The 25266-nt window shown below is 36.8% G+C and overlaps 1 protein-coding gene across 1 annotated transcript; it reads left to right on the forward strand.

The window, feature by feature from the left end:
• The first annotated feature begins 936 nt into the window (after positions 1–936).
• cbr1 (carbonyl reductase 1) lies at positions 937–15092 on the forward strand. The gene is made up of 7 exons (XM_062059475.1): positions 937–1055; positions 4638–4752; positions 8932–9101; positions 10209–10316; positions 11938–12146; positions 12222–12275; positions 14599–15092. The coding sequence occupies exons 1-7, from the start codon at positions 962–964 to the stop codon at positions 14770–14772; spliced, it is 924 nt and encodes a 307-aa protein (XP_061915459.1). The 5' UTR covers positions 937–961; the 3' UTR covers positions 14773–15092.
• The last annotated feature ends 10174 nt before the right edge of the window (positions 15093–25266 follow it).

The following is a 25266-nucleotide window of genomic DNA, read 5'->3' on the forward strand; positions in this document are numbered from 1 at the left end:
TACAGGTTTTGGAGCAACATATGTTGCCATCCAAGCAACGTTATCATGGATGCCCCTGCTTATTTCAGCAAGACAACGCCAAGTCACTTGTTACAACAGCGTGGCTTTGTAGTAAAAGAGTGTGGGTACTAGACTGGCCTGCCTATAGTCCAGACCTGTCTCCCATTGAAAATATGTGGCGCATTATGAAGCCTAAAATACCACAACGGAGACCCCCGGACTGTTAAACAACTTAAGCTGTACATCAAGCAAGAATGGGAAAGAATTCCACCTGAAAAGCTTCAAAAATGTGTCTCCTCAGTTCTCAAACGTTTACTGAGTGTTGTTAAAAGGAAAGGCCATGTAACACAGTGGTAAAAATGCCCCTGTGACATCTTTTTTGCAATGTGTTGCTGCCATTAAATTCTACGTTAATGATTATTTGCACAAAAAAAAAAAAGTTTTTTCAGTTGGAACATGAAATATCTTGTCTTTGCAGTCTATTCAATTGAATATAAGTTGAAAAGGATTTGCAAATCATTGTATTCTGGTTTTATTTACCATTCACACAACGTGACAACTTCACTGATTTTGGGTTTTGTACTTTTAAACCAAACCTTTAGATGGAGCTGCAGTATCAAAGTTTGTCCAGCAGAGGGCGACAAGTTGACAAGCATTCGGGTTGCTGTAACCACGTTAGTTAGGGTGACAAACAAATAAACCACAAGAAAAAGAACGACGTTGAAAACTCGCGCAAAAAGAATAAAAAGCACAAATGCGGTTAAAAAATAATTATTAGTTGATTTTTTTTTACCCGTTAAGAAGCCTCGCGCTGACCGTGTTTTTTTAATTTTTAATTTTTAATTTTTTTTAATTTTATATTTTATAAACCTTTATTTATAAACTGCAACATCTACAAACAATCGAGAAATAATAATATTCAAAATAAGTACAAAAACAGCGCCAGGATGTTGTTCCGGGTATGCGCGCTGAGGCTGCGCAGTGGCACCAAGCGTTTCCGCAGTCTTCTTTGCCTTGCAGCAGATTTTCGCCTTCGACAAAAACTACAATTTGCAGTAAGAAACTTCCTTTTATTGACCACCTTTCACCCGATAAGCGTTTTATAACTTGCATGCTTTTAATACGCCTGTTGAAAAAGTAATGGTATTTACGTAATGTGTCACATAAAGGAATGATTATAAAACCTCGGATTTTTCATCGTTTCTGAAATGAATGTTTTGGCAAAAGTTTTTAAACAAAAACGTTTTTTTTTTTTTGTGATAATCCACCCAAATAAGTCGAGTATGCATCAGCGTCAAAGTGCATTCTTAATTACATATGTTTGAATATTTCTGCAGTCTGCATGACTCAGCAAATAAACCTGTTGTTTACATGAACAATATTTGTTTAAACAAAACCTTTACCATAAATCAGAAGCTAAAAAGTATTCACATTTATTGATTGAGAAGTTTATTGACATCTTAAAGAATTGAATCCATGTAATGCTTTAAAAAGGCAAATGGATGGCACAAAAAGCCAAAAGGCTTGTTTCCATTGTGGTCTATTAAAATATTCATCACATTTGATACACTCAATAATAAAATATATATAACCTGTAACATGTATATAAAAAATTACGTTAAAAAAAAAGTACCCAAACAAAAAATTGTCACTGGAAAAGATTTCTAACCAAAAAAAAAAAGATGTTTAACCAAAAATTATTTAAAATTATTATTTAAAATAATACAACATTTTTAAAGATTTTAACAAAAAAAAATAAAAAAAAATTTGTAACCATAAAATAATTTAGAATTTAAAAAAATAATACCAATTTTAACCAAAAAAACTGACCAAAAAAGGATTTGAAACAAAAAAAGAAAAAAAACATTCTTAACAAACAAATATTTGTAACCAAAAAAGTATTTGGAATAAAATAAAAATAAAAAAGGTTTGTAACCAAAAAATATATATATATATTTTAAGAAAAAAAGTTAACCAAACAGATTTGTTAACAAAAAATATTTTTAACCCCCCAAAAAGATTTGTAACCATAAAAGGATTTGTAATAATAAAAAACTAATTTCAACCCCCCTAAATTTGTAACAAAGAAAACAGTTTTACCAAAAAACGATTTGTAACCAAACAGAAAAGTGTTACCTAAAAATTTTTAAACTTAAAAAAAAAAAAAAACTCCCAAAAAAAAATGGATTTGGAATTTAAAAAAAATACAAATATGAACCACCCCACCCTAAAAAAAAGATAACTAAAAAAGGATTTGTAACAAAAAAAATAGTTTTAACAAAAAAAGTAGCCAAACAAAAAATTGTCACTAGAAAATATTTCTAACCAAAAAAAAAGATGTTTAACCAAAAATGATATTGAATAATAAAATAATACAACATTTTAAAAGATTTTTAAGAAAAAAAAAAAAAAATTGAACCCTAAAATAATTTAGAATAAAAAAAATTATACCAATTTTAACCCCAAAAAATACCAAAAAAGGATTTGTAACAAATATAATAATTAACAAAAAAATATTTGTAACCAAAAAAGGATTTGGAATTGATAAAATTAAATACATTAATAAAAAAAAAAAAAAGGTTTGTAACCAAAATACTGTATATGTATATATTTTTTAAAGAAAAAAAGTTAACCAAACAGAAATTTGTTAACAAAAAATATTTTTTACAAAAAAAGGAGCCAAACAAAAAATACTACAAAAGATTTCTAACCTAAAGAAAAAAGATGTTCACCAAAAATGATTAAAAATAATAAAATAATACAACATTTTAGAAGATTTTTAACCCCCCAAAATTTTTTGGAACCATTAAATAATTTACAATTTAAAAAATAATACACATTTTAAACCCAAAAAAAAGACCAAAAAAGGGCTTAGACACTTTTGAGTGCATAAGTGTCTTACACTCGTGCATTTACACACTTTTGAGTACATAAGTGTCTTACACTTGTGAATTTACACACTTTTGAGTACATAAGTGTCTTACACTTGTGAATTTACTCACGTTTGAGTGCTAAGTGTCTTACACCAGTGCACATACACACTTTTGAGTGCATAAGTGTCTTACACTTGTGCACTTCCACACTATTGAGTACATAAGTGTCTTAGACACTTTTGAGTGCATAAGTGTCTTACACTAGTGCATTTACACACTTTTGAATGCATTCGTGTCTTACACTTGTGCATTTAAACACTTTTGAGTACATAAGTGAAGTGAAGTGAATTATATTTATATAGCGCTTTTCTCTAGTGACTCAAAGCGCTTTACATAGTGAAACCCAATATCTAATTTACATTTAAACCAGTGTGGGTGGCACTGGGAGCAGGTGGGTAAAGTGTCTTGCCCAAGGACACAATGGCAGTGACTAGGATGGCGGAAGCAGGGATCGAACCTGAAACCCTCAAGTTGCTGGCACGGCCGCTCTACCAACCGAGCTATGCAGCCCCAAGTGCCTTAGACACTTTTGAGTGCATAAGTGTCCTACACTTGTGCATTTACACACTTTTGAGTGCATTCGTGTCTTACACTTGTGCATTTAAACACTTTCAAACACTTACACAATTTTGAGTGCATAAGTGTCTTACAGTTGTGCCCTTACACACTTTTGAGTGCACAAGTATCTTACACAGGCGTCTTATACTTGTGCACTTACACACTTACAATATCACGATATAGTCATTTTCTATATCGCACAGAGACAAACCCGCGATATATCGAGTATTTTGGATATATCGCCCAGCCCTACATATACACAGTATACATGTCAGGTGATTAGAAAAACAATATATACAAAAAATGGAGGGGGGTACAGTGTTTCCCATAAACTGCCAAGATACCTGTGGCGGTGGGGGCGTGGCTATGGGCGTGGTCACCATGACATCATCGAGTAATATGCATAATTTACTACAATGATATGATTTTCTCTAAAAAGGCTCAAAAAATGTATACTTACTAATTAATAATAACAGTTTTGTTTTAAACGTCCATCCATCCATCCATTTTACAATATAATTACAACACTTTATGTACATATTTATATACAGATTTGAACAATAAGTTATTCACTGAAATATATTTATTAATTGTGGTTCTTACAAAAAATATATCTTATAAAATATAAAAACTAAAATGTCTCTTAAAGCTCTGCCCCTTTAATTAGTGCATACTAAATAATTTAACTTTAGCCAACTACTACAACCATATTATTTACCAGCAACATAAAGTGAAACAGAGGCAGATGTGTCCTGCCACAGTCAGTAACAAATAAACAGAAAACAGTAGTGGTCAAATACAAGTAAGGCAACAAGAGAAGTATCCTACACTTCTCTTTTGTAAAGTAAATCTGAACAGCCGATATGGGCATCTACATCAACTATATGATTTGCCTGAGAAGCTGGACAGGACAAATTTTTTTTTTAATTTTTTTATTTTTTTTAAAAATTTGTGGCGGACGTAATTCTTTCGTGGCGGGCCGCCACAAATAAATGAATGTGTGGGAAACACTGGGGTATATACACTATTTACATGATTATGCACATGTTGACTCCAAGTTGGGAAGACAAATAAGACGTTTGAATGATTGCTTTTGAATGTTTTGTTTGATTTTGTTAACTTCTCTCTGGGGTTTGGGGGGGTCAGCAATGTCCACCAAGGTTGCCGTGGTAACTGGCGGGAACAAGGGAATTGGCAAGGCCATCGTCCAGGCGCTCTGCAAGCAGTTCCAGGGCAACGTTTACCTCACGGCCAGAGACACGTAAGACACACACACACACACACACACACACACACACACACACACACACACACACACACACACACACACACACACACACACACACACACACACACACACACACACACACACACACACACACACACATGTCGCAAATGTCGGACGGCAGAGTGCTTCTTGTCCACGGTCTTCATGCACAAGAATCCACTTCCATGGTTAAGGTGCCACAGACTCTTATTTTGCAAATCTTATCACGTCCAATCAAAGACCTCCAAGGCTGATTTCCCGCTTCATAAACGACATTGCTGGTGCACGACCACCGGTTCCACCCACGTCTTCTGATAAGACCGCAGTCATTTTTTGGGATGTTTTTATGTTTTGTCATACTACCCTCCATCTTTTCCCTACCTACCCCCCTCCCCGACAACAGCCAATTTATCATCAGTTCTCACCTTTTTCCTTCCAATACTGAGCAGATCTTCATCTTACAATCATGATCTCTTCTAGTCCATTACACATCAAGCTTTCCCTTACATATAATAATCATGGCACACCACCGCAGCAAAATAAAAGCCGCCATACCCTATAAAATATGTTTGTTTTTTTACAAGAAATCAAATTTAAGTAATATATTGTTTGAATGCATATACAGTCTATTATTTACATACTAATACATTTGAAAAACATGTCAAATATCATAAAAATGTTCCTCTATGTTTTATTTTTTTTAAAAAGTGCATCTGAACCGCCTGTCCATTACACAGCCTGCTCACAACAAGCTTTCCCTTACACGTAATACTCATGGCACACCACCACAGCAAAATAAAAGCCACCACACTCTAAAAAAGAAGTTAGTTTTTTTACATTAAAACAAATTTAAGATATATTTTGTTTGAATGGATATACAGTCTATTATTTACATACTAATATGTTTGAAAAACATGTCAAATATCATAAAAATGTTCCTCTATGCTTTATTTAAAAAAAAAAAAAGTGCATCTTAACCGCCTGTCCATTACACAGCCTGCTCACAACAAGGTTTCCCTTACATGTAATGATCATGGCGCACCACCACAGCAAAATAAAAGCCGCCACACCTTAAAAAATATGTTGTTTTTTTACATGAAATCAAATTTAAGTAATATATTGTTTGAATGGATATACAGTCTATTATTTACAAACAAATACATTTGAAAAACATGTCAAATATCATAAAAATGTTCCTCTATGCTTTATTTAAAAAAAAAAAGGGTATCTGAACCGCCTGTCCATCAGCTCACAACAAGGTTTCCCTTACATGTAATACTCATGGCGCACCACCGCAGCAAAATAAAAGCCGCCACACCTTCAATTTTTTTTAATTTTTTTACATGAATTTAAATTTAAGTAATATATTTTTTGAATGGACATACAGTCTATTATTTACATACTAATAAGTTTGAAAAAAACCTCAAATATCATAAAAATTTTCCTCTATGCTTTATTTAAAAAAAAAGTGCATCTGAACCGCCTGTTATGAGTGATAAAGCTGGTTGTGCACCCATCAACCTTCATCCTGCATAATTGTATTGCTTTTTTCAGTTTATTCCAAACTATATTATTATTCTAACGTGATTCCCACATGTATGTGCACTTCATGTGTAATATATAATGTACTTTCTTTAATGTGGTTAGTTTTACAGTGACCTCATGGTAGGATTAAATAAGCTCTGCTTCTTCCTACTCCTTTTCGAACATGTTGAAAAGAGAAACTGGAAATTGTGATGTATCATGTTGTATGCTTGCATGTTCGAAATAAACTCAAACTCAACTCATTGTGAAGAATATCAACAAACCACCTCAAGTCTAATTCAGAGGACTGTTTACATATTTGGCAAACTAAATTGCAGCATTCAGGGAGGGCAAAATCAATTGAAAAATAGAGAAAAACAATATAGGAAAAATATACTAACTCGTCCAGACTATAGTGCGCACTCGTATATAAGCCGCACCCACTAAATTTGAGAAGAAAAACATATTTTTTCATATATTAGCTGCACTGGGCTATAAGCCGCAGCTATATAGGTTGTGAAATGAGTTATTTACACAGAAATATTTAGCAAATGTTTATTTACATACCTTAGTTGTTTCTAAACGGTGTCTGTAACACAGCAGTAAAACGGCTGATCAAACAAAACAGAAGTCATCGTCATGGACCCCACTAGCTGCGCAAGCTAGCTCTCCAATCGGCTAAACAGACTCAATAAATTACTGACGAACTTGTGAAAGATTGCCAATGTAAGTTAATAAAACTTACACAGACACTCGTAAACGTGTTAGCACGTTCGCTAATGCTAACGACGCTGGCTTGATTACATTCCGACAGCACGTACAAATATGCATGAAAACACTCCCTAAAAACATCACACATGGGACGGTTTGGTAAGTAAGAGTTGTTTTAGTTATATTGTAAAACGGGTCTTGGCAACCGCTGAGGATTTGGCACCTGACTTGTCCCCGCTGGCTTCGGGGACACTTTGCCTGGCGACCCTCCACCAACTCCACCCTCCTGTGACATCTGGAAGCTGTCCCTTAAGGGGGGGGAGGGTACTGTTATGGCCTGTTTTGCTTGTGGTTATTCTCCTATGTTTATTAGTCATTGTCTGTTTTTGTTTACATTCTGGTGACCTCTGATTAGCGATCGGGGGGTTTACCTGCTCTTGATCGCTAATCTGAGAGCTTTAAAAGACATTGTCACCCTGTTGACCATCACATGCTTGTAGACCGGCTGAGGGACTGGGTGGGGTTCAGTGTTTCCCATAAACTGCCAAGATACCTGTGGCGGTGGGGGCGTGGCTATGGGCGTGGTCACCATGACATCATCGAGTAATTTGCATAATTTACTACAATGATATGATTTTCTCTAAAAAGGCTCAAAAAATGTATACTTACTAATTAATAATAACAGTTTTGTTTTAAACGTCCATCCATCCATCCATTTTACAATATAATTACAACACTTTATGTACATATTTATATACAGATTTGAACAATAAGTTATTCACTGAAATATATTTATTAATTGTGGTACTTACAAAAAATATATCTTATAAAATATAAGCGCTAAAATGTCTCTTAAAGCTCTGCATACTAAATAATTAAACTTTAGCCTACTACTACAACCATATTATTTACCAGCAACATAAAGTGAAACAGAGGCAGAGGTGTCCTGCCACAGTCAGTAACAAATAAACAGAAAACAGTAGTGGTGGTAGATAGACACAGAGCTTCATCAAACATCTGATCCACTGAACAAAGAGCTCCAAAAATCTTGAACATTAGACTGCCATCAGTTTTACTCCCTACACTTAACCATGTGGTTCCTACTGCCTGCAGCCTTTGCACCCTTTGTTATATACACATGTTGTGTTTCTAATATAAATACATTTAATAAAGTCAATTACAAATAAGGCAACAAGAAAAGTATCCTACACTTCTCTTTTGTAAATTAAATCTGAACAGCCGATATGGGCATCTACATCAACTATATGATTTGCCTGAGAAGCTGAAATAAAATAAAAAAAAAAAAAAAAATATTTTTTTTAATTTTTAATTTTTATTTATTTATTTTTTTATATTTGTGGCGGATGTAATTCTTTCGTGGCGGGCCGCCACAAATAAATGAATGTGTTGGAAACACTGACAGCCTATATGGGCATCTACATCAACTATATGATTTGCCTGAGAAGCTGGACAGGACCAAAAAAAAAAAAAAAAAAAAATATATAAATAAATAAATAAATGGGTTGTACTTGTATAGCGCTTTTCTATCTTCAAGGTACTCAAAGCGCTTTGACAGTATTTCCACATTTACCCATTCACACACACATTCACACACTGATGGCGGGAGCTGCCATGCAAGGCGCTACCAGCAGCCATCAGAGGCAAAGGGTGAAGTGTCTTGCCCAAGGACACAACGGACGTGACTAGGAAGGTAGAAGGTGGGAATTGAACCCCAATATATATACATATATATTTTTTATTTATTTGTGGCGGACATAATTCTTTCGTGGCGGGCCGCCACAAATAAATGAATGTGTGGGAAACACTGGGGTTTTCAGGGACAGCCCTCCAATGGTTTAAATCATATTAGTCAGGTAGATCTTTCACACGCACCCAGGCCAGTCACGTGATCGCCCGTTCTGTTTGCTGTGTTGGCAGGGGGCGGGGTCAGGACGCGGTGTCGTCCTTGTCCTCTGAGGGCCTGAAGGTCCACTTCCAGCAACTGGACATCAACGACAACAGCAGCATCAGCGCGGCAGCCGCCTACTTCAAGGACAAGTATGGCGGCGTGGACGTGCTGGTCAACAACGCTGGCATCGCTTTTAAAAGTACGTCCTTGTCTTTTAAAACACATTCTACAAACTTTTAACACCATTTTTGTACCCGGCGTCATGTTTTTGTCAGAATTAAAACGATAAAAGTCATTCGGTTTTTGGCCATTTGTTCAAAGTGCCACATGCTAGCACTTATTTTGTGTATTTACACTTAGTCTTTTAAGTGTACACTTGTGTACTTAGTATTTATACTTAGTATTTTAAGTGTACACTTGTGTACATAGTATTTATTCTTAGTCTTTTAAGTGTACACTTGTGTACTTAGTATTTATACTTGGTTTTTAAGTGTACACTTGTGTACTTAGTAGTTATACTTAGTCTTTTAAGTGTACACTTGTGTACTTAGTATTTATAGGTAGTCTTTTAAGTGTACAATTGTGTACTTAGTATTTATACTTAGTCTTTTAAGTGTACACTTGTGTACTTAGTATTTATACTTAGTCTTTTAAGTGTACACTTGTGTACTTAGTATGTATACTTAGTCTTTTAAGTGTACACTTGTGTACTTAGTATTTATACTTATTTTAAGTGTACACTTGTGTTCTTAGTATGTATACTTAGTCTTTCAAGTGTACACTTGTGTACTTAGTATTTACACCTAGTCTTTTAAGTGTACACTTGTGTACTTAGTAATTATACTTAGTTTTTTAAGTGTACACTTGTGTACTTAGTATTTTAAGTGTACACTTGTGTACTTAGTATTTTAAGTGTACACTTGTGTACATAGTATTTATTCTTAGTCTTTTAAGTGTACACTTGTGTACTTAGTATTTATACTTAGTTTTTAAGTGTACACTTGTGTACTTAGTATTTATATTTAGTCTTTTAAATGTACACTTGTGTACTTAGTATTTATACTTAGTCTTTTAAGTGTACACTTGTGTACTTAATATTTATACTTAGTCTTTTAAGTGCACACTTGTGTACTTAGTATTTATACTTAGTCTTTTAAGTGCACACTTGTGTACTTAGTATTTATACTTTGTCTTTTAAGTGTGTGGGACAACATTGTCCAGATTCACACACTGGAGAACTAAGAAGTACTTATTGAAGTATTCCATTTGAATGCGGTAATGATGTCCACTTTCTATTGTCCATCAGATGCTGACACCACTCCATTTGCCACCCAGGCCGAGGTCACGCTGAAGACCAACTACTTCGCCACTCAGGACGTGCTGACCCACTTCCTGCCTCTCGTCAAGGCCGGAGGTGCATACACGCAGGTGTCATGATGACAAATGTCTTCTGTCACGGTGTCCCACCTGGTGCCAGAAGTCTTATGTCATGGTGTCCCACGTGATGCCAGAAGTCTTATGGTGTCCCACGTGGTACCTGAAGTCTTCTGTCACGGTGTCCCACGTGGTACCTGAAGTCTTCTGTCATGGTGTCCCACGTGGTACCAGAAGTCTTATGGTGTCCCACGTGGTACCAGAAGTCTTATGGTGTCCCACGTGGTACCAGAAGTCTTATGGTGTCCCAAGTGGTACCAGAAGTCTTATGGTGTCCCACGTGGTGCCAGAAGTCTTATGGTGTCCCACGTGGTACCAGAAGTCTTATGGTGTCCCAAGTGGTACCAGAAGTCTTATGGTGTCCCACGTGGTACCAGAAGTCTTATGGTGTCCCACGTGGTACCAGAAGTCTTATGGTGTCCCAAGTGGTACCAGAAGTCTTATGGTGTCCCACGTGGTACCAGAAGTCTTATGGTGTCCCACGTGGTACCAGAAGTCTTATGGTGTCCCACGTGGTACCAGAAGTCTTATGGTGTCCCACGTGGTACCAGAAGTGTTATGGTGTCCCACGTGGTACCAGAAGTCTTATGGTGTCCCACGTTGTACCAGAAGTCTTATGGTGGCCCACGTGGTACCAGAAGTCTTATGGTGTCCCCGTTGGTACCAGAAGTCTTATGGTGTCCCACGTGGTACCAGAAGTCTTATGGTGTCCCATGTGGTACCAGAAGTCTTACAATGTCCCACGTGGTACCAGAAGTCTTATGGTGTCCCACGTGGTACCAGAAGTCTTATGGTGTCTCACGTGGTACCAGAAGTCTTACAGTGTCCCACGTGGTACCAGAAGTCTTACGGTGTCCCACGTGGTGCCAGAAGTCTTATGGTGTCCCAAGTGGTGCCAGAAGTCTTATTGTGTCCCACGTGGTACCAGAAGTCTTATGGTGTCTCACTTGGTACCAGAAGTCTTACGGTGTCCCACTTGGTACCAGAAGTCTTATGGTGTCCCGCGTGGTACCAGAAGTCTTCTGTCATGGTGTCCCAATGTGGTACCAGAAGTCTTATGGTGTCCCACGTGGTACCACAAGTCTTATGGTGTCCCACGTGGTACCAGAAGTCTTCTGTCTTGGTGTCCAACGTGGTACCAGAAGTCTTATGGGTTCTCACTTGGTACCAGAAGTCTTATGGTGTCCCACCTGGTACCATAAGTCTTCTGTCATGGTGTCCCACGTGGTACCAGAAGTCTTCTGTCACGGTGTCCCACGTGGTACCAAGTATCTTCTGTCATGGTGTCCCATGTGGTACCAGAAGTCTTTTGTCATGGTGTCCCACGTGGTACCAGAAGGCTTATGGTGTTCCACGTGGTACCAGAAGTCTTCTGTCATGGTGTCCCACATGGTACCAAGTGTCTTCTGTCATGGTGTCCCACATGGTACCAAGTGTCTTCTGTATTGGTGCCCCACGTGGTACCAAGTGTCTTCTGTCATGGTGTCCCGCGTGGTACCAAGTTGGTGTCCCACATGGTACCAAGTGTCTTCTGTCATGGTGTCCCACGTGGTACCAAGTTGGTGTCCCACATGGTACCAAACGTCTCCTGTGGCTTTCAGGCCGCGTGGTCAACGTGTCCAGCTTCGTCAGCGTGAGCAGTCTGAAAAAGTGCAGCCCGCAGCTGCAGGAGCGTTTCCGCAGCGAGGACATCACGGAGGAGGAGCTAACGCAACTCATGCGGCGCTTTGTGGACAGCACCAAGAAGGACCAGCACAAGCAAGACGGCTGGCCTGACACGGCGTACGGCGTGTCCAAGATCGGCGTCACGGTCAGACTCCAATATTAGAATATTATATACCATGTGTGCGTCAACATGTCTTATTGACTACGTCTTCTCATGCAGACTCTGTCCAAGATCCAGGCCAGGCGTGTGTCCAAAGAGAGACCAAATGATCAGGTACAGATCACATCCTCTGTACCACGTCCTTGAACAGTCCCCTAAAGGGTCCTAAAGGGTCCAAAAGGTTATTAAAATGAAGTGACGTGAATTATATTTACATAGCGCTTTTCTCTAGAGACTCAAAGTGCTTAAGTTCCATTTAAACAGTGTGGCTGGCACTGGGAGCAGGTGGTCAAGTGTCTTGCCCAAGGACACAACGGCAGTGACTAGGATGGCGGAAGCGGGGATCGAACCTGAAACCCTTAAGTTGCTGGCACGGCCACCCTATTAACCGACCCACGGCAGCCGAGGGGGGCCTAAAGGTTTCTAAGGGGTCCTTAAAGGGTCCCTAAAGAGTCCTTAAGGGGTCCTGCAGGGTATGAAAGGTCCTAAAAAGTCCTTTTAGGGTCTTAATGGATACTGAAGGGTCCTAGAGGTCCCTAAAGGGTCTTAGAGGGTTCTAAAGATCCTAAAAGGGACCTAAAGGGTCCTAAAATGTCAAAGTGTTCTTAAGGGTCCCTAAAAGGATCCTAAAGGGACCTCGAGGGATTAAGGGTCTCAAAAGGATCTTTAAAGGCTTCTTAAAGGGTCCTTAAAGGTTCTTAAGGGTCTAAATGACTTTTAAAGGGTCCCGGAGGGTTCTAAAAGGACCTCAAAGAGTCTTAAAGGTTCCTAAAAGGTTAAAGGGTTCTTAAGGGTCCCTACCGGGACCTCAGGGGTTAAAGGGTCCCTAAAGGATCTTTAAAGGGTCCTATAGGTTCATAAAAGGTTCTTAAGGGTCCTTAAAGGGTCTTATTGACTTTTAGAGGGTCCTAAAAGGGACCCTAAAGGGTATTTAAGGGTCCTAAAGAGTTAAAGGTTTCTTAAGGGTCCCTAAAGGGACTTTAAAGGGTTATCAAGGGTTCTAAAATGTTATTAAGGGTCCTTAAAGGGTCTTCATAGACTTTTAAAGCGTCCTAAAAGTACTTAACGGGTTTTAGATGGTTCTAAAGGATTCTAAAAGGGACCTTAAATGGTTCTATAGGGTCCTAAAATGTCCTTAAGGGTCCCTAAAGGGTCTTATATACTTTTAAAGGGTCGTAAAAGTACTTAACGGGTCCTAGAGGGTTCTAAAGGATCCTAAAAGGGACCTTAAAGGGTCTTATTGACTTATAGAGGGTCCTAAAAGGGACCCTAAAGGGTCTTTAAAGGTCCTAAAGAGTTAAAGTTTTCTTAAGGGTCCCTAAAGGGACTTTAAAGGGTTCTCAAGGGTCCTAAAATGTTATTAAGGGTCTTTAAAGGGTCTAATACACTTTTAAAGGGTCGTAAAAGTACTTATCGGGTCCTAGAGTGTTCTAAAGGAACTTTAAAGGGTCCTAAAATGTCCTTAAGGGTCCCTAAAGGGTCTTATACACTTTTAAAGGTTCTTAGAGGGTTCTAAAGGATCCTAAAAGGGACCTTAAAGGGTCTTATAGAGTCCTAAAATGTACTAAAAGTACTTAACGGGTCAAAGAGGGTTCTAACGGATCCTAAAAGGGACCTTAAATGGTCCTATAGGGTCCTAAAATGTCCTTAAGGGTCCTTACAGGGTCTTATATACTTTTAAAGGGTCGTAAAAGTACTTAACGGGTCTTAGAGGGTTCTAAAGGATCGTAAAAGGGACCTTAAATGGTCCTATGGAGTCCTAAAATGTCCTTAAGGGTCCTTAAAGGGTCTAATACACTTTTGAAGGGTTGTAAAAGTACTTATCGAGTCCTAGAGGGTTCTAAAGGATCCTAAAAGGGACCTTAAAGGGTCCTTAATGGTCCTTAAAGGGTCTAATACACTTTTAAAGGGTCGTAAAAGTACTTATCGGGTCCAGAGGGTTCTAAAGGATCATAAAAGAGACCTTAAAGGGTCCTAAAATGTCCTTTAAGGGTCCTTAAAGGGTCTTATACACTTTTAAAGGTTCCTAGAGGGTTCTAAAGGATCCTATAAGGGACCTTAAAGGGTCTTTTAGGGTCCTAAAATGTCCTTAAGGGTCCTAAAAGGGTCTTAAACACTTGTAAAGGTTCCTAGAGGGTTCTAAAGGATCCTAAAAAGGTCCTTAAAAGGACCTAAAGGGTCCTCATGTTACTTTTTATTTTGAAACCATTGCGTCAAAACAGTGCCAAAATGTGTGCGCATGAAAATCCGTCCGCAGATTGTTTTTGTTGTTGCTCGCTAAGACTTTGTTAGCGCGCATGTGGACTCTCTCAATCTGTTGGTGCTAGTGTAGACTGTGTTAGAGTCCATGAGGGGCGGGCCCTGCATAGCAACTCCGCCTCCTTCCTGATTGGCGTCTTGGCACTGTGTTGACGCCATGTGACACCTTGTCCTTCAGATCCTGGTGAACGCGTGTTGTCCTGGGTGGGTGCGCACGGACATGGCCGGAACCAAAGCCCCCAAGTCTCCAGAGGAGGGCGCCGTGACGCCCGTCTACTTGGCCCTGCTCCCTGCCGGCGCCACGGAGCCTCACGGCGAGTTTGTGTCCGACAAAGTGGTCCAAGCCTGGTGAAGGTTCTTTTCAGTCCACTCTTCACTCTTCTTTAAATCCAAACACTCTTAATTTAACCTAAGCACTCTTAATTAAAGGGAATAAACCATTTTTATACCAGCTTTAAAATCAGAAGACAAGTCTCAGTAAAATGAGTTCACATTACTGAACGCTAACGTGTTTTGATGAAGTTGCTCAGTGATGTCTAGGAATCATTCAAAGTCATGTGACCAGTCATGTGACAGTCATGTGACTTTCCCAGGCTATGAAAATAGTGTGCCAAATAAGCTAGCTCATTTGCAAAACTATATTTTTGATCATTAAAGTTCATTTTGAATCGATTTAACGATTGTAATGTTTACTGGTGTGAAAAATATTCCAATTTAAAGGTTCTTACTATATTTCTTCAATAATAGAAAAAAAGTTATGAGCATTAAAATAGCTACTGTATGCTAATAACTTACAAAATGTCAATATTTTAGTAATTCTTCATCGATGTGTGTTCTTTCTTCAATTCAAAGTACATTTTTACCACACTAAAACATCAAGTAATACATTTATCACTAACAATGTGACACATTTCACATTCATTTGTAATCAGTTATAAAAATTAAAAATTGAATGGATTCTCATGGGTTAAAACTTGCAAGTTATGTATAACTATAAAGTCATTATTACAAGTAAGTTAGGGAAATGAGAAAAGGGACAAGCGGTAGCAAATGGATGGATGGAGAATGCATTTGTAGTGACACCTGGTGGTCATTGGGGGTACTTCATCAAACAAATATAGTACCATAAACACACAGTATGTGTACATGCACTAAAAAACTAATTACTGCATGAATTCGGTTAAAGCCAACTTTTTAAAACGCATGTAAAAATAAAACTTACGTTTTTTGAGTCTTTAAAGGTGGTAGACTATCCAGAACACTGAGATCAATTCTCTCTGATTTATTTGTTTTTATATTTTTACAGAAAAGTCCCAACAATTTTAATATAAAGTAACCAGAATATGAATTAAAATACATAATTGAATAACTTAAGTTATCATTCACATAAATATAATCATAATTTTACAAGAATGTAAAGTAGAGGGGTTCTTGAACGCACCACAGTTGTAAGTGGTGAGACGTGCACGACTTTCACCCGCGCTGCCACAAATATATTTGTTGTATTCATATTTTCACGACGTCCTCGGCGCCGAACGCCGGTGCGGCGTGTCAATGCGTCGACGTCGTGACCTAACTCGTGTGTAATTACCAGTGATGACCACTAGGTGTCAGCCCAGCAGCTGTGATGGGGTGGGGGTGGTCGCCCTACGGATGTAGAATATTCTCACATCAACTTATATATATCAATATGATATTAATACATATGCATATATTAATAAATATACAAATACAAATGTGATATACAAATAAATAAATAATTTGTATAAATAAACACGAATTTGTAAATATATTTTTGAGATTTGAAAATATATACAAATAAAATGTATAAATATAAAAATGACATACAAATAAATCAAGAATTTGTATATATGTATACAGTATATAAATATGCTTGATTTTATATTTGTATTTGTATTGAATTTGCATATGTGGATCGCTTTTTTTGCTTTTGTGTCGATGAGACATTCCTCCCACAAACCAGGGGCCGTACTTATCAAGCTTCTTAGAATTACTCCTAAGAAGTCTGCTAAGAGTTGACTTAAGAGTAAATAAATTCTTCGCTGAAAGCTGCACTTAAAAGTTAGTTATCAAGCGTCTTACTCACACTTTCAGCGAAGTGTAGGACTGAATCTTAAGTGTCACACTCAGAGCTGAATTATGACATTACTATGTGCCGTAAACGGAATTTTAGGTGACGTCATTTCTGTGTCCGTAGAAATGACCAATCACGGAAGGGAATCCGTTGTCTAAGAATAAAGAAATATCTTGGAAATATTTAAGTGGACAATGGGAGTGTATATTTTGACAATAAATTACAAAATAATACAAAACAAACTAGTCCCCGCCGGCACTCACGCTACCGCTCCCTCTCTTCTATCGCCCACACACTCACTGACGTCACTCACCTCACGGCCACACACATACGCTACTGTCATAACATTTTCTTTCCAATTCATTAATTAGGCAACTAATTTGAAACTGGTGTGGGTGGCTCTATATATACTAGCCCACTGCAGACATATGCAGAAATCAACAAGGAATCGAAAAGTATTAAATCTGTGACAAAAATAATATCCGCTCTGTCTAAATGATACTGTTTGATCAGCTGCTTGTCATAAAAAAAACAAAAAACATTGTTCCGTTCCCTGAACGTTCGCGCACGTCTCTCTCGCCTCAGTGCCATCCCCTGCTGGCAACTCCTAACCACTTAAGACACCTCTGAAGGTCTCTTAAATATCGTGGAGAGTAGGAGTGATTTTTAGACTTAAGAACGTTGATAAAAAGCTTTTATTCTTAAGTTTGAGAGTAGGACTAAATTTCGCAAATTCTCAGGACTTAAGTGTAAAATGGCACTCTAAGAAGCTTGATAAGTACGGCCCCTGATGCACAAATAAATGTGACCTACACACTCCCCTGAACCACCAGCAGAGGGCACTGCAGCCAGAGCGGTCTGGGTCACAGAGCAATATATGCATTAAATCTTTTTTATTTTGTTTTTAAAAAAAAAAGTATATTATGTTTATAAAATCAGGAAATACGTCCCTGGACACATCAGGACTTTGAATATGACCAATGTATGATACTGTAACGACTTGGTATCGGATTGATACCCAAATTTGTGGTATCATCCAAAACCAATGTAAAGTATCAAAGAAGAGAAGAATAAGTGATTATTACATTTTAACAGAAGTGTAGATAGAACATGTTAAAACAGAAAATAAGCAGATATTAACAGTAAATGAACAAGTAGATTAATAATACATTTTCTACCACTTGTCCTTAATAATGTTGACAAATAATAGGTAGATAAATGACACAATATGTTACTGCATACGTCAGCAGACTAATTAGGAGCCTTTGTTTACTTACTTACTACTAAAAGACAAGTTGTCTGGTATGTTCACTATTTTATTTAAGGACTTAATTGCAATAATAAGATTTTTTGTTAAAATAAAGCCAATAATCCCATTTTATATATATATATATATATATATATATATATATATATATATATATATATATATATATATATATATATATATATATATATATATATATATATATATATATATATATTTTTTTTACTGGAGTCTGATAAAGATAACATTTTACTTTTGAACTAAACAGCTGGGATGAAAACAAATCAGATGTGGTCCACCTGGGCCTGCAGTGTGGTCTTAGATGATGTCATCCAGACTTTGAGGAGCAGGAGGAGAGGTTGACCATGTCTTGAGCTCCCTTGGCTCCTGACAGAAGAACCCCAGCAGGACCCAGAGGAGGGAGGCGGCCTTGGGGTCGCAGATGGAAGCTTTGTGCTCAGGTAGATCTCCAAGGGCCTCATTGGCTGTCACCACTCATCTCATCACGCCTGCTCGGCACATATGTTGTGTAGCGGGAGTCCAAACACCCTCCGCCCCCGTCCTTCCACTCCAAAACCTGGAAAGTTATCATGAAAATAATAGAGACAGCAGTTGCCTGAGGGCTCTGCTTAGCGTCCAAATAAGGGCGTCCACCTCGCTGTGACATCACAACGTAGACGGGCTGCCGGACCCCGCAAACACACGCGTCAAAAACCGCACGCCGGCAGAATACACAACCTTATGAGTTGGTGTTTTGATGTGTTGTAAGACGAGTATAGCGCGTGGTAGCAGGAAGTTTTGCGTTCATCCCAGACGTGGTGTTTGTTTCATCACTCAAATGTTGGCTCGGTGTCAAACGTGATGTTTGTGTTACTTTGAAGGACACACAATGGATCTGTGTTGTTGTATTGATTGGATGTTTAAGCCTGCTGAGAAAGCTTCAATACACTTTGATTTCTGCTCTACGCTTTTCTACTCTTGCTGCACCAAAGGTTGTGTGTGTGTGTGTGTGTGTGTGTGTGTGTGTGTGTGTGTGTGTGTGTGTGTGTGTTTTAAAACAATATGTGTGTATTTTAATGTGTGTGTTTATATACATGTGTTTTTGTATATGAGTGTGTATATATATATGTGTGTTTTTATATACAAGTGTGTTTTGGTAAATGAGTGTGTTCAGTGTTTCCCACACATTCATTTATTTGTGGCAGCCCGCCACGAAAGAATTACATCCGCCACAATTTATTTATTTTTTTATTTATTTTTTATTTATTTTTTTTAATTTTTTTTGTGTCCTGTCCAGCTTCTCAGGCAAATCATATAGTTGATGTAGATGCCCATATAGGCTGTTCAGATTTCCTTTACAAAAGAGAAGTGTAGGATACTTCTCTTGTTGCCTTATTTGTATTTGACCACTACTGTTTTCTGTTTATTTGTTACTGACACCTCTGCCTCTGTTTCACTTTATGTTGCTGGTAAATAATATGGTTGTAGTAGTAGGCTAAAGTTAAATTATTTAGTATGCACTAATTAAAGGGGCAGAGCTTTAAGAGACATTTTAGCGTTTATATTTTATAAGATATATTTTTTGTAAGAACCACAATTAATAAATATATTTCAGTGAATAACTTATTGTTCAAATCTGTATATAAATATGTACATAAAGTGTTGTAATTATATTGTAAAATGGATGGACGTTGAAAACAAAACTGTTATTAATTAGCAAGTATACATTTTTTGAGACTTTTTAGAGAAAATCATATCATTGTAGTAAATTATGCAAATTACTCGATGATGTCATGGTGCCCACGCCCATAGCCACGCCCCCACCGCCACAGGTATCTTGGCAGTGTATGGGAAACACTGGTGTTTATATGTGTGTTTTTATTTATATATTATAATTGTTTGTATATGGGTGTATTTTTGTATGCGTGTTTACATGTATGTATGTTTGCGTGTGTGTGTTTTAAAACAGTGTGTGTGTATTTTTATGTGTGTGTGTTTATATACATGTGTTTTTGTATATGAGTGTGTGTTTGTATATATATATGTGTTTTTTTTATACACAAGTGTGTTTTGGTAAATGAGTGTGTTTATACGTTTATACGACGTCCACAGTTTCCAAAAACAATTTGAAATGTGGACTCGTCAGGCCACAGAACACTTTTCCACTTTGTATCAGTCCATCTTAGATGAGCTCGGGCCCAGCGAAGCCGACGGCGTTTCCGGGTGTTGTTGATAAACGGTTTTCGCCTTGCATCGGAGAGTTTTAACTTGCACTTACAGATGTAGCGACCAACTGTAGTTGCTGACAGTGGGTTTCTGAAGTGTTCCTGAGCCCATGTGGTGATATCCTTTACGCACGGACGTCGCTTGTTGATGCAGTACAGTTAGTTCATGAGTTTGAACATCAACTATGTTGTCTTTGTAGTGCATTCAACTGAATATGGGTTGAAAATTATTTGCAAATCATTGTATTCCGTTTATATTTACATCTAACACAATTTCCCAACTCATATGGAAACGGGGTTTGTATTTATGGATGACATTTAGTGAGAAGGTCATTCCAAGAGGTCACTGGCCTGCAAACAAACTAACTAACATGTTGACAATATTTGCATTAAGATGATGTCATTGCAGCCACATAGAAGGAGTCAGTCAGCGTGGATCCAGTGGGCATGTTGAGTTTGAGTTACACACAGCAGGGGGGCTCCTCCCTCCCTCCCTGACTGACTAAATGTTCTGAGGGACAAAGTTCCCCGCTGGCTTGTAGAAGAAGTCTCACTTCTGAAGGCAAGCAGCGCCACCTGTGGCGTTAACTGGCCAACATGGCCGCCTGGCACGCCTGGATGACATCACCCTCTCCTTCCCCCGTCACTTTGCTTCACCTCCCGTGGACCACGTGATGGACACCATCACGTCTCACAAGACTTTTTCAGTGTGTGTGTATGTATACGTGTGTGTATGTTTACGTGTGTGTGTATGTGTATGTTTACGTGTGTGTGTATGTTTACGTGTGTTTTTCAGTGTGTGTGTGTGTGTATGTTTACGTGTGTGTGTTTATGTGTGTTTTTCAGTGTGTGTTTACGTGTGTGTGTAAGTTTACGTGGGTATTTTTCAGTGTGTGTGTATGTTTACGTGTGTATATTTACGTGTGTTTTTCAGTGTGTGTGTATGTTTACGTGTGTATATTTACGTGTGTTTTTCAGTGTGTGTGTGTATGTTTACGTGTGTATATGTACGTGTGTTTTTCAGTGTGTGCGTGTATGTTTACGTGTGTATATTTACATGTGTTTTTCTGTGTGTGTGTATATGTTTACGTGTGTATATTTACGTGTGTTTTTCAGTGTGTGTGTGTATGTTTACGTGTGTATATGTACGTGTGTTTTTCAGTGTGTGTGTGTGTATGTTTACGTGTGTATATTTACATGTGTTTTTCAGTGTGTGTGTGTATGTTTACGTGTGTATATGTACGTGTGTTTTTCAGTGTGTGTGTGTATGTTTACGTGTGTATATTTACGTGTGTTTTTCAGTGTGTGTGTGTATGTTTATGTGTGTGTGTGTGTGTATATATTTACATCAATCAATCAATCAATCAATGTTTATTTATATAGCCCTAAATCACTAGTGTCTCAAAGGGCTGTACAAGCCACAACGACATCCTCGGTACATGTGTTTTTCAGTGTGTGTGTGTATGATTACGTGTGTGTGTGTATATTTACGTGGGTGTTTTTCAGTGTGTGTGATTGTTTACGTGTTTGTGTGTGTTTACGTGGGGGTTTTTCAGTGTGTGTATATGTTTACGTGTGTGTGTGTGTATTTTTACATGTGTATTTCAATGTGTGTGTGTATGTTTACGTGTGTGTGTGTGTGTATATATTTACATGTTTTTCAGTGTGTGTGTGTATGATTACGTGTGTGTATATATTTACGTGTGTTTTTCAGTGTGTGTGTGTGTATGTTTACGTGTGTTTGTATATATTTACATGTGTTTTTCAGTGTGTGTGTATGATTACGTGTGTGTGTGTGTGTATATTTACGTGGGTGTTTTTCAGTGTGTGTGATTGTTTACGTGTTTGTGTGTGTTTACGTGGGTGTTTTTCAGTGTGTGTATGTTTATGTGTGTGTGTATATTTACATGTGTTTTTCAGTGTGTGTGTGTATGTTTACGCGTGTGTGTGTATATTTACGTGTGTTTTTCAGTGTGTGTGTGTATGTTTACGTGTGTGTGTGTATATATTTACATGTGTTTTTCAGTGTGTGTGTGTATGATTACGTGTGTGTGTGTATATATTTACGTGTGTTTTTCAGTGTGTGTGTGTGTATGTTTACGTGTGTGTTTGTATATATTTACATGTGTTTTTCAGTGTGTGTGTGTATGATTACGTGTGTGTGTGTATATTTACGTGGGTGTTTTTCAGTGTGTGTGATTGTTTACGTGTTTGTGTGTGTTTACGTGGGTGTTTTTCAGTGTGTGTATGTTTACGTGTGTGTGTGTATATTTACATGTGTTTTTCAGTGTGTGTGTATGTTTACGTGTGTGTGTGTATATTTACGTGTGTTTTTCAGTGTGTGTGTGTATGTTTACGTGTGTGTGTGTATATATTTACATGTGTTTTTCAGTGTGTGTGTGTATGATTACGTGTGTGTGTGTATATATTTACGTGTGTTTTTCAGTGTGTGTGTGTATGTTTACGTGTGTGTTTGTATATATTTACATGTGTTTTTCAGTGTGTGTGTGTATGATTACGTGTGTGTGTGTGTATATTTACGTGGGTGTTTTTCAGTGTGTGTGATTGTTTACGTGTTTGTGTGTGTTTACGTGGGTGTTTTTCAGTGTGTGTATGTTTACGTGTGTGTGTGTATATTTACATGTGTTTTTCAGTGTGTGTGTGTATGTTTACGTGTGTGTGTGTATATTTACGTGTGTTTTTCAGTGTGTGTGTGTATGTTTACGTGTGTGTGTGTGTATATATTTACATGTGTTTTTCAGTGTGTGTGTGTATGATTACGTGTGTGTGTGTATATATTTACGTGTTTTTCAGTGTGTGTGTGAATGTTTACGTGTGTGTTTGTATATATTTACATGTGTTTTTCAGTGTGTGTGTGTATGATTACGTGTGTGTGTGTGTGTATATTTACGTGGGTGTTTTTCAGTGTGTGTGATTGTTTACGTGTTTGTGTGTGTTTACGTGGGTGTTTTTCAGTGTGTGTGTATGTTTACGTGTGTGTGTGTGTGTATATTTACGTGTGTTTTTCAGTGTGTGTGTGTGTATATATTTACGTGTGTTTTTCAGTGTGTGTGTGTATGTTTACGTGTGTGTGTGTATATATATTTACATGTGTTTTTCAGTGTGTGTGTGTATATATATTTATATGTGTTTTTCAGTGTGTGTGTGTGTATATATTTACGTGTGTTTTTCAGTGTGTGTGTGTGTGTATGTTTACGTGTGTGTGTGTGTATATATTTATATGTGTTTTTCAGTGTGTGTGTGTATATATTTACGTGTGTTTTTCAGTGTGTGTGTGTATATATATATTTATATGTGTTTTTCAGTGTGTGTGTGTGTATATATTTACGTGTGTTTTTCAGTGTGTGTGTGTGTATGTTTACGTGTGTGTGTGTATATATATTTATATGTGTTTTTCAGTGTGTGTGTGTATATATTTACGTGTGTTTTTCAGTGTGTGTGTGTGTATGTTTACGTGTGTGTGTGTGTATATATTTATGTGTTTTTCAGTGTGTGTGTGTATATATTTACGTGTGTTTTTCAGCGTGTGTGTGTGTGTATATATTTATATGTGTTTTTCAGTGTGTGTGTATATATTTACGTGTGTTTTTCAGTGTGTGTGTGTGTATGTTTACGTGTGTGTGTGTGTATATATTTATATGTTTTTTTCAGTGTGTGTGTATGACGCGCAAAGTCCAGCATGAGTCAAGAAGACGAGAGCGAGGATGAAAGATGGCAAAGATCTGATTTGACTTACCGTCACATGACCGGCGTGTGTGTGTGTATATACAGTACATATATATGTATCCATCCATCCATTTTCTACCGCTTATCCCTTTCGGTGTCGCTGGGTATATATATATATATATATATATATATATATATATATATATATATATATATATATATATATATATATATATATATATATATATATATATATATATATACATATAAATGTCATTTTCAATTCCAAAGCCAACACCTGCATCAGATGAAATGTGTTTATTAGTCTGCAGTTAAAAGGAGTGTTTACACCTTGGAGGGCTGTTGCAGCAGGTGGATTGACATGAATCATGGCGCCAACACGAAAGATGTAATTTATTTATTTATTATTTATTTATTTGAAAAGAACTTGATTGTTCTGTGAAGTGAGTACAAGTACAAAGAACATGGCGAGCTTGTAAAGGTCCAGCCTGCTGGGAGACCGAGGACAACATCCCACAACCTCAAGTGATGATCTTTTAAAAGAGGAAAAATATGCAAGAAAACTGGAGTCAGCATCTGTGAGACAACAGTAAGAAAGAGCCCTATACTTACATATATGTTCTATACACATACTTTTATCTTACATATATGTTTTATACACACATTTATCTTACATATATGTTTTATACACACATATTTATCTTACATATATGTTTAATACACATTTATCTTACATATATGTTTTATACACATATTTTTATTTTACATATATGTTTTATACACGTACTTTTATTTTACATATATGTTTTATACACATACTTTTATTTTACATATATGTTTTATACACATTTATCTTACATATATGTTTTATGCACATATATTTATCTTACATATATGTTTTATACACATATATTTATCTTACATATATGTTTTATCAACATACTTTTATCTTACATATATGTTTAATACACATACTTTTATCTTACATATATGTTTTATACACATATATTTATCTTACATATGTTTTTATCAACATACCTTTATCTTACATATATGTTTTTATCAACAGATCTATCTTACATATGTTTTTATCAACATACGTTTATCTTACATATATGTTTAATCAACATTTATTTATCTTACATATTTGTTTTATCAACATACTTTTATCTTACATATGTTTAATCAACATACTTTTATCTTACATATGTTTAATCAACATACTTTTGTCAGCACATACGTTTTATCAATATAATTTATTTACATATATGTTTAATCAACATACTTTTATAAGCATATATTTATCTTACATATCTTTTACTAACATACTTTTATCTTACATGTATGTTTTCAACAACATACTTTTATCTTACATCTATGTTTAATCAACATACTTTTATCAACATATATTTATCTTACATATGTTTTTATCAACATACTTTTATCTTATTTATCATTTATCATTTACACGACCCTAAAAGGGACAAGCGGTATAAAATGGATGGATGGATGGATTTGTTTAAACATACTTTGATCTTACATACGTTTATC

This window comes from Entelurus aequoreus, linkage group LG09, assembly GCF_033978785.1.
Source record: "Entelurus aequoreus isolate RoL-2023_Sb linkage group LG09, RoL_Eaeq_v1.1, whole genome shotgun sequence".
NCBI classification, from domain to species: domain Eukaryota; kingdom Metazoa; phylum Chordata; class Actinopteri; order Syngnathiformes; family Syngnathidae; genus Entelurus; species Entelurus aequoreus.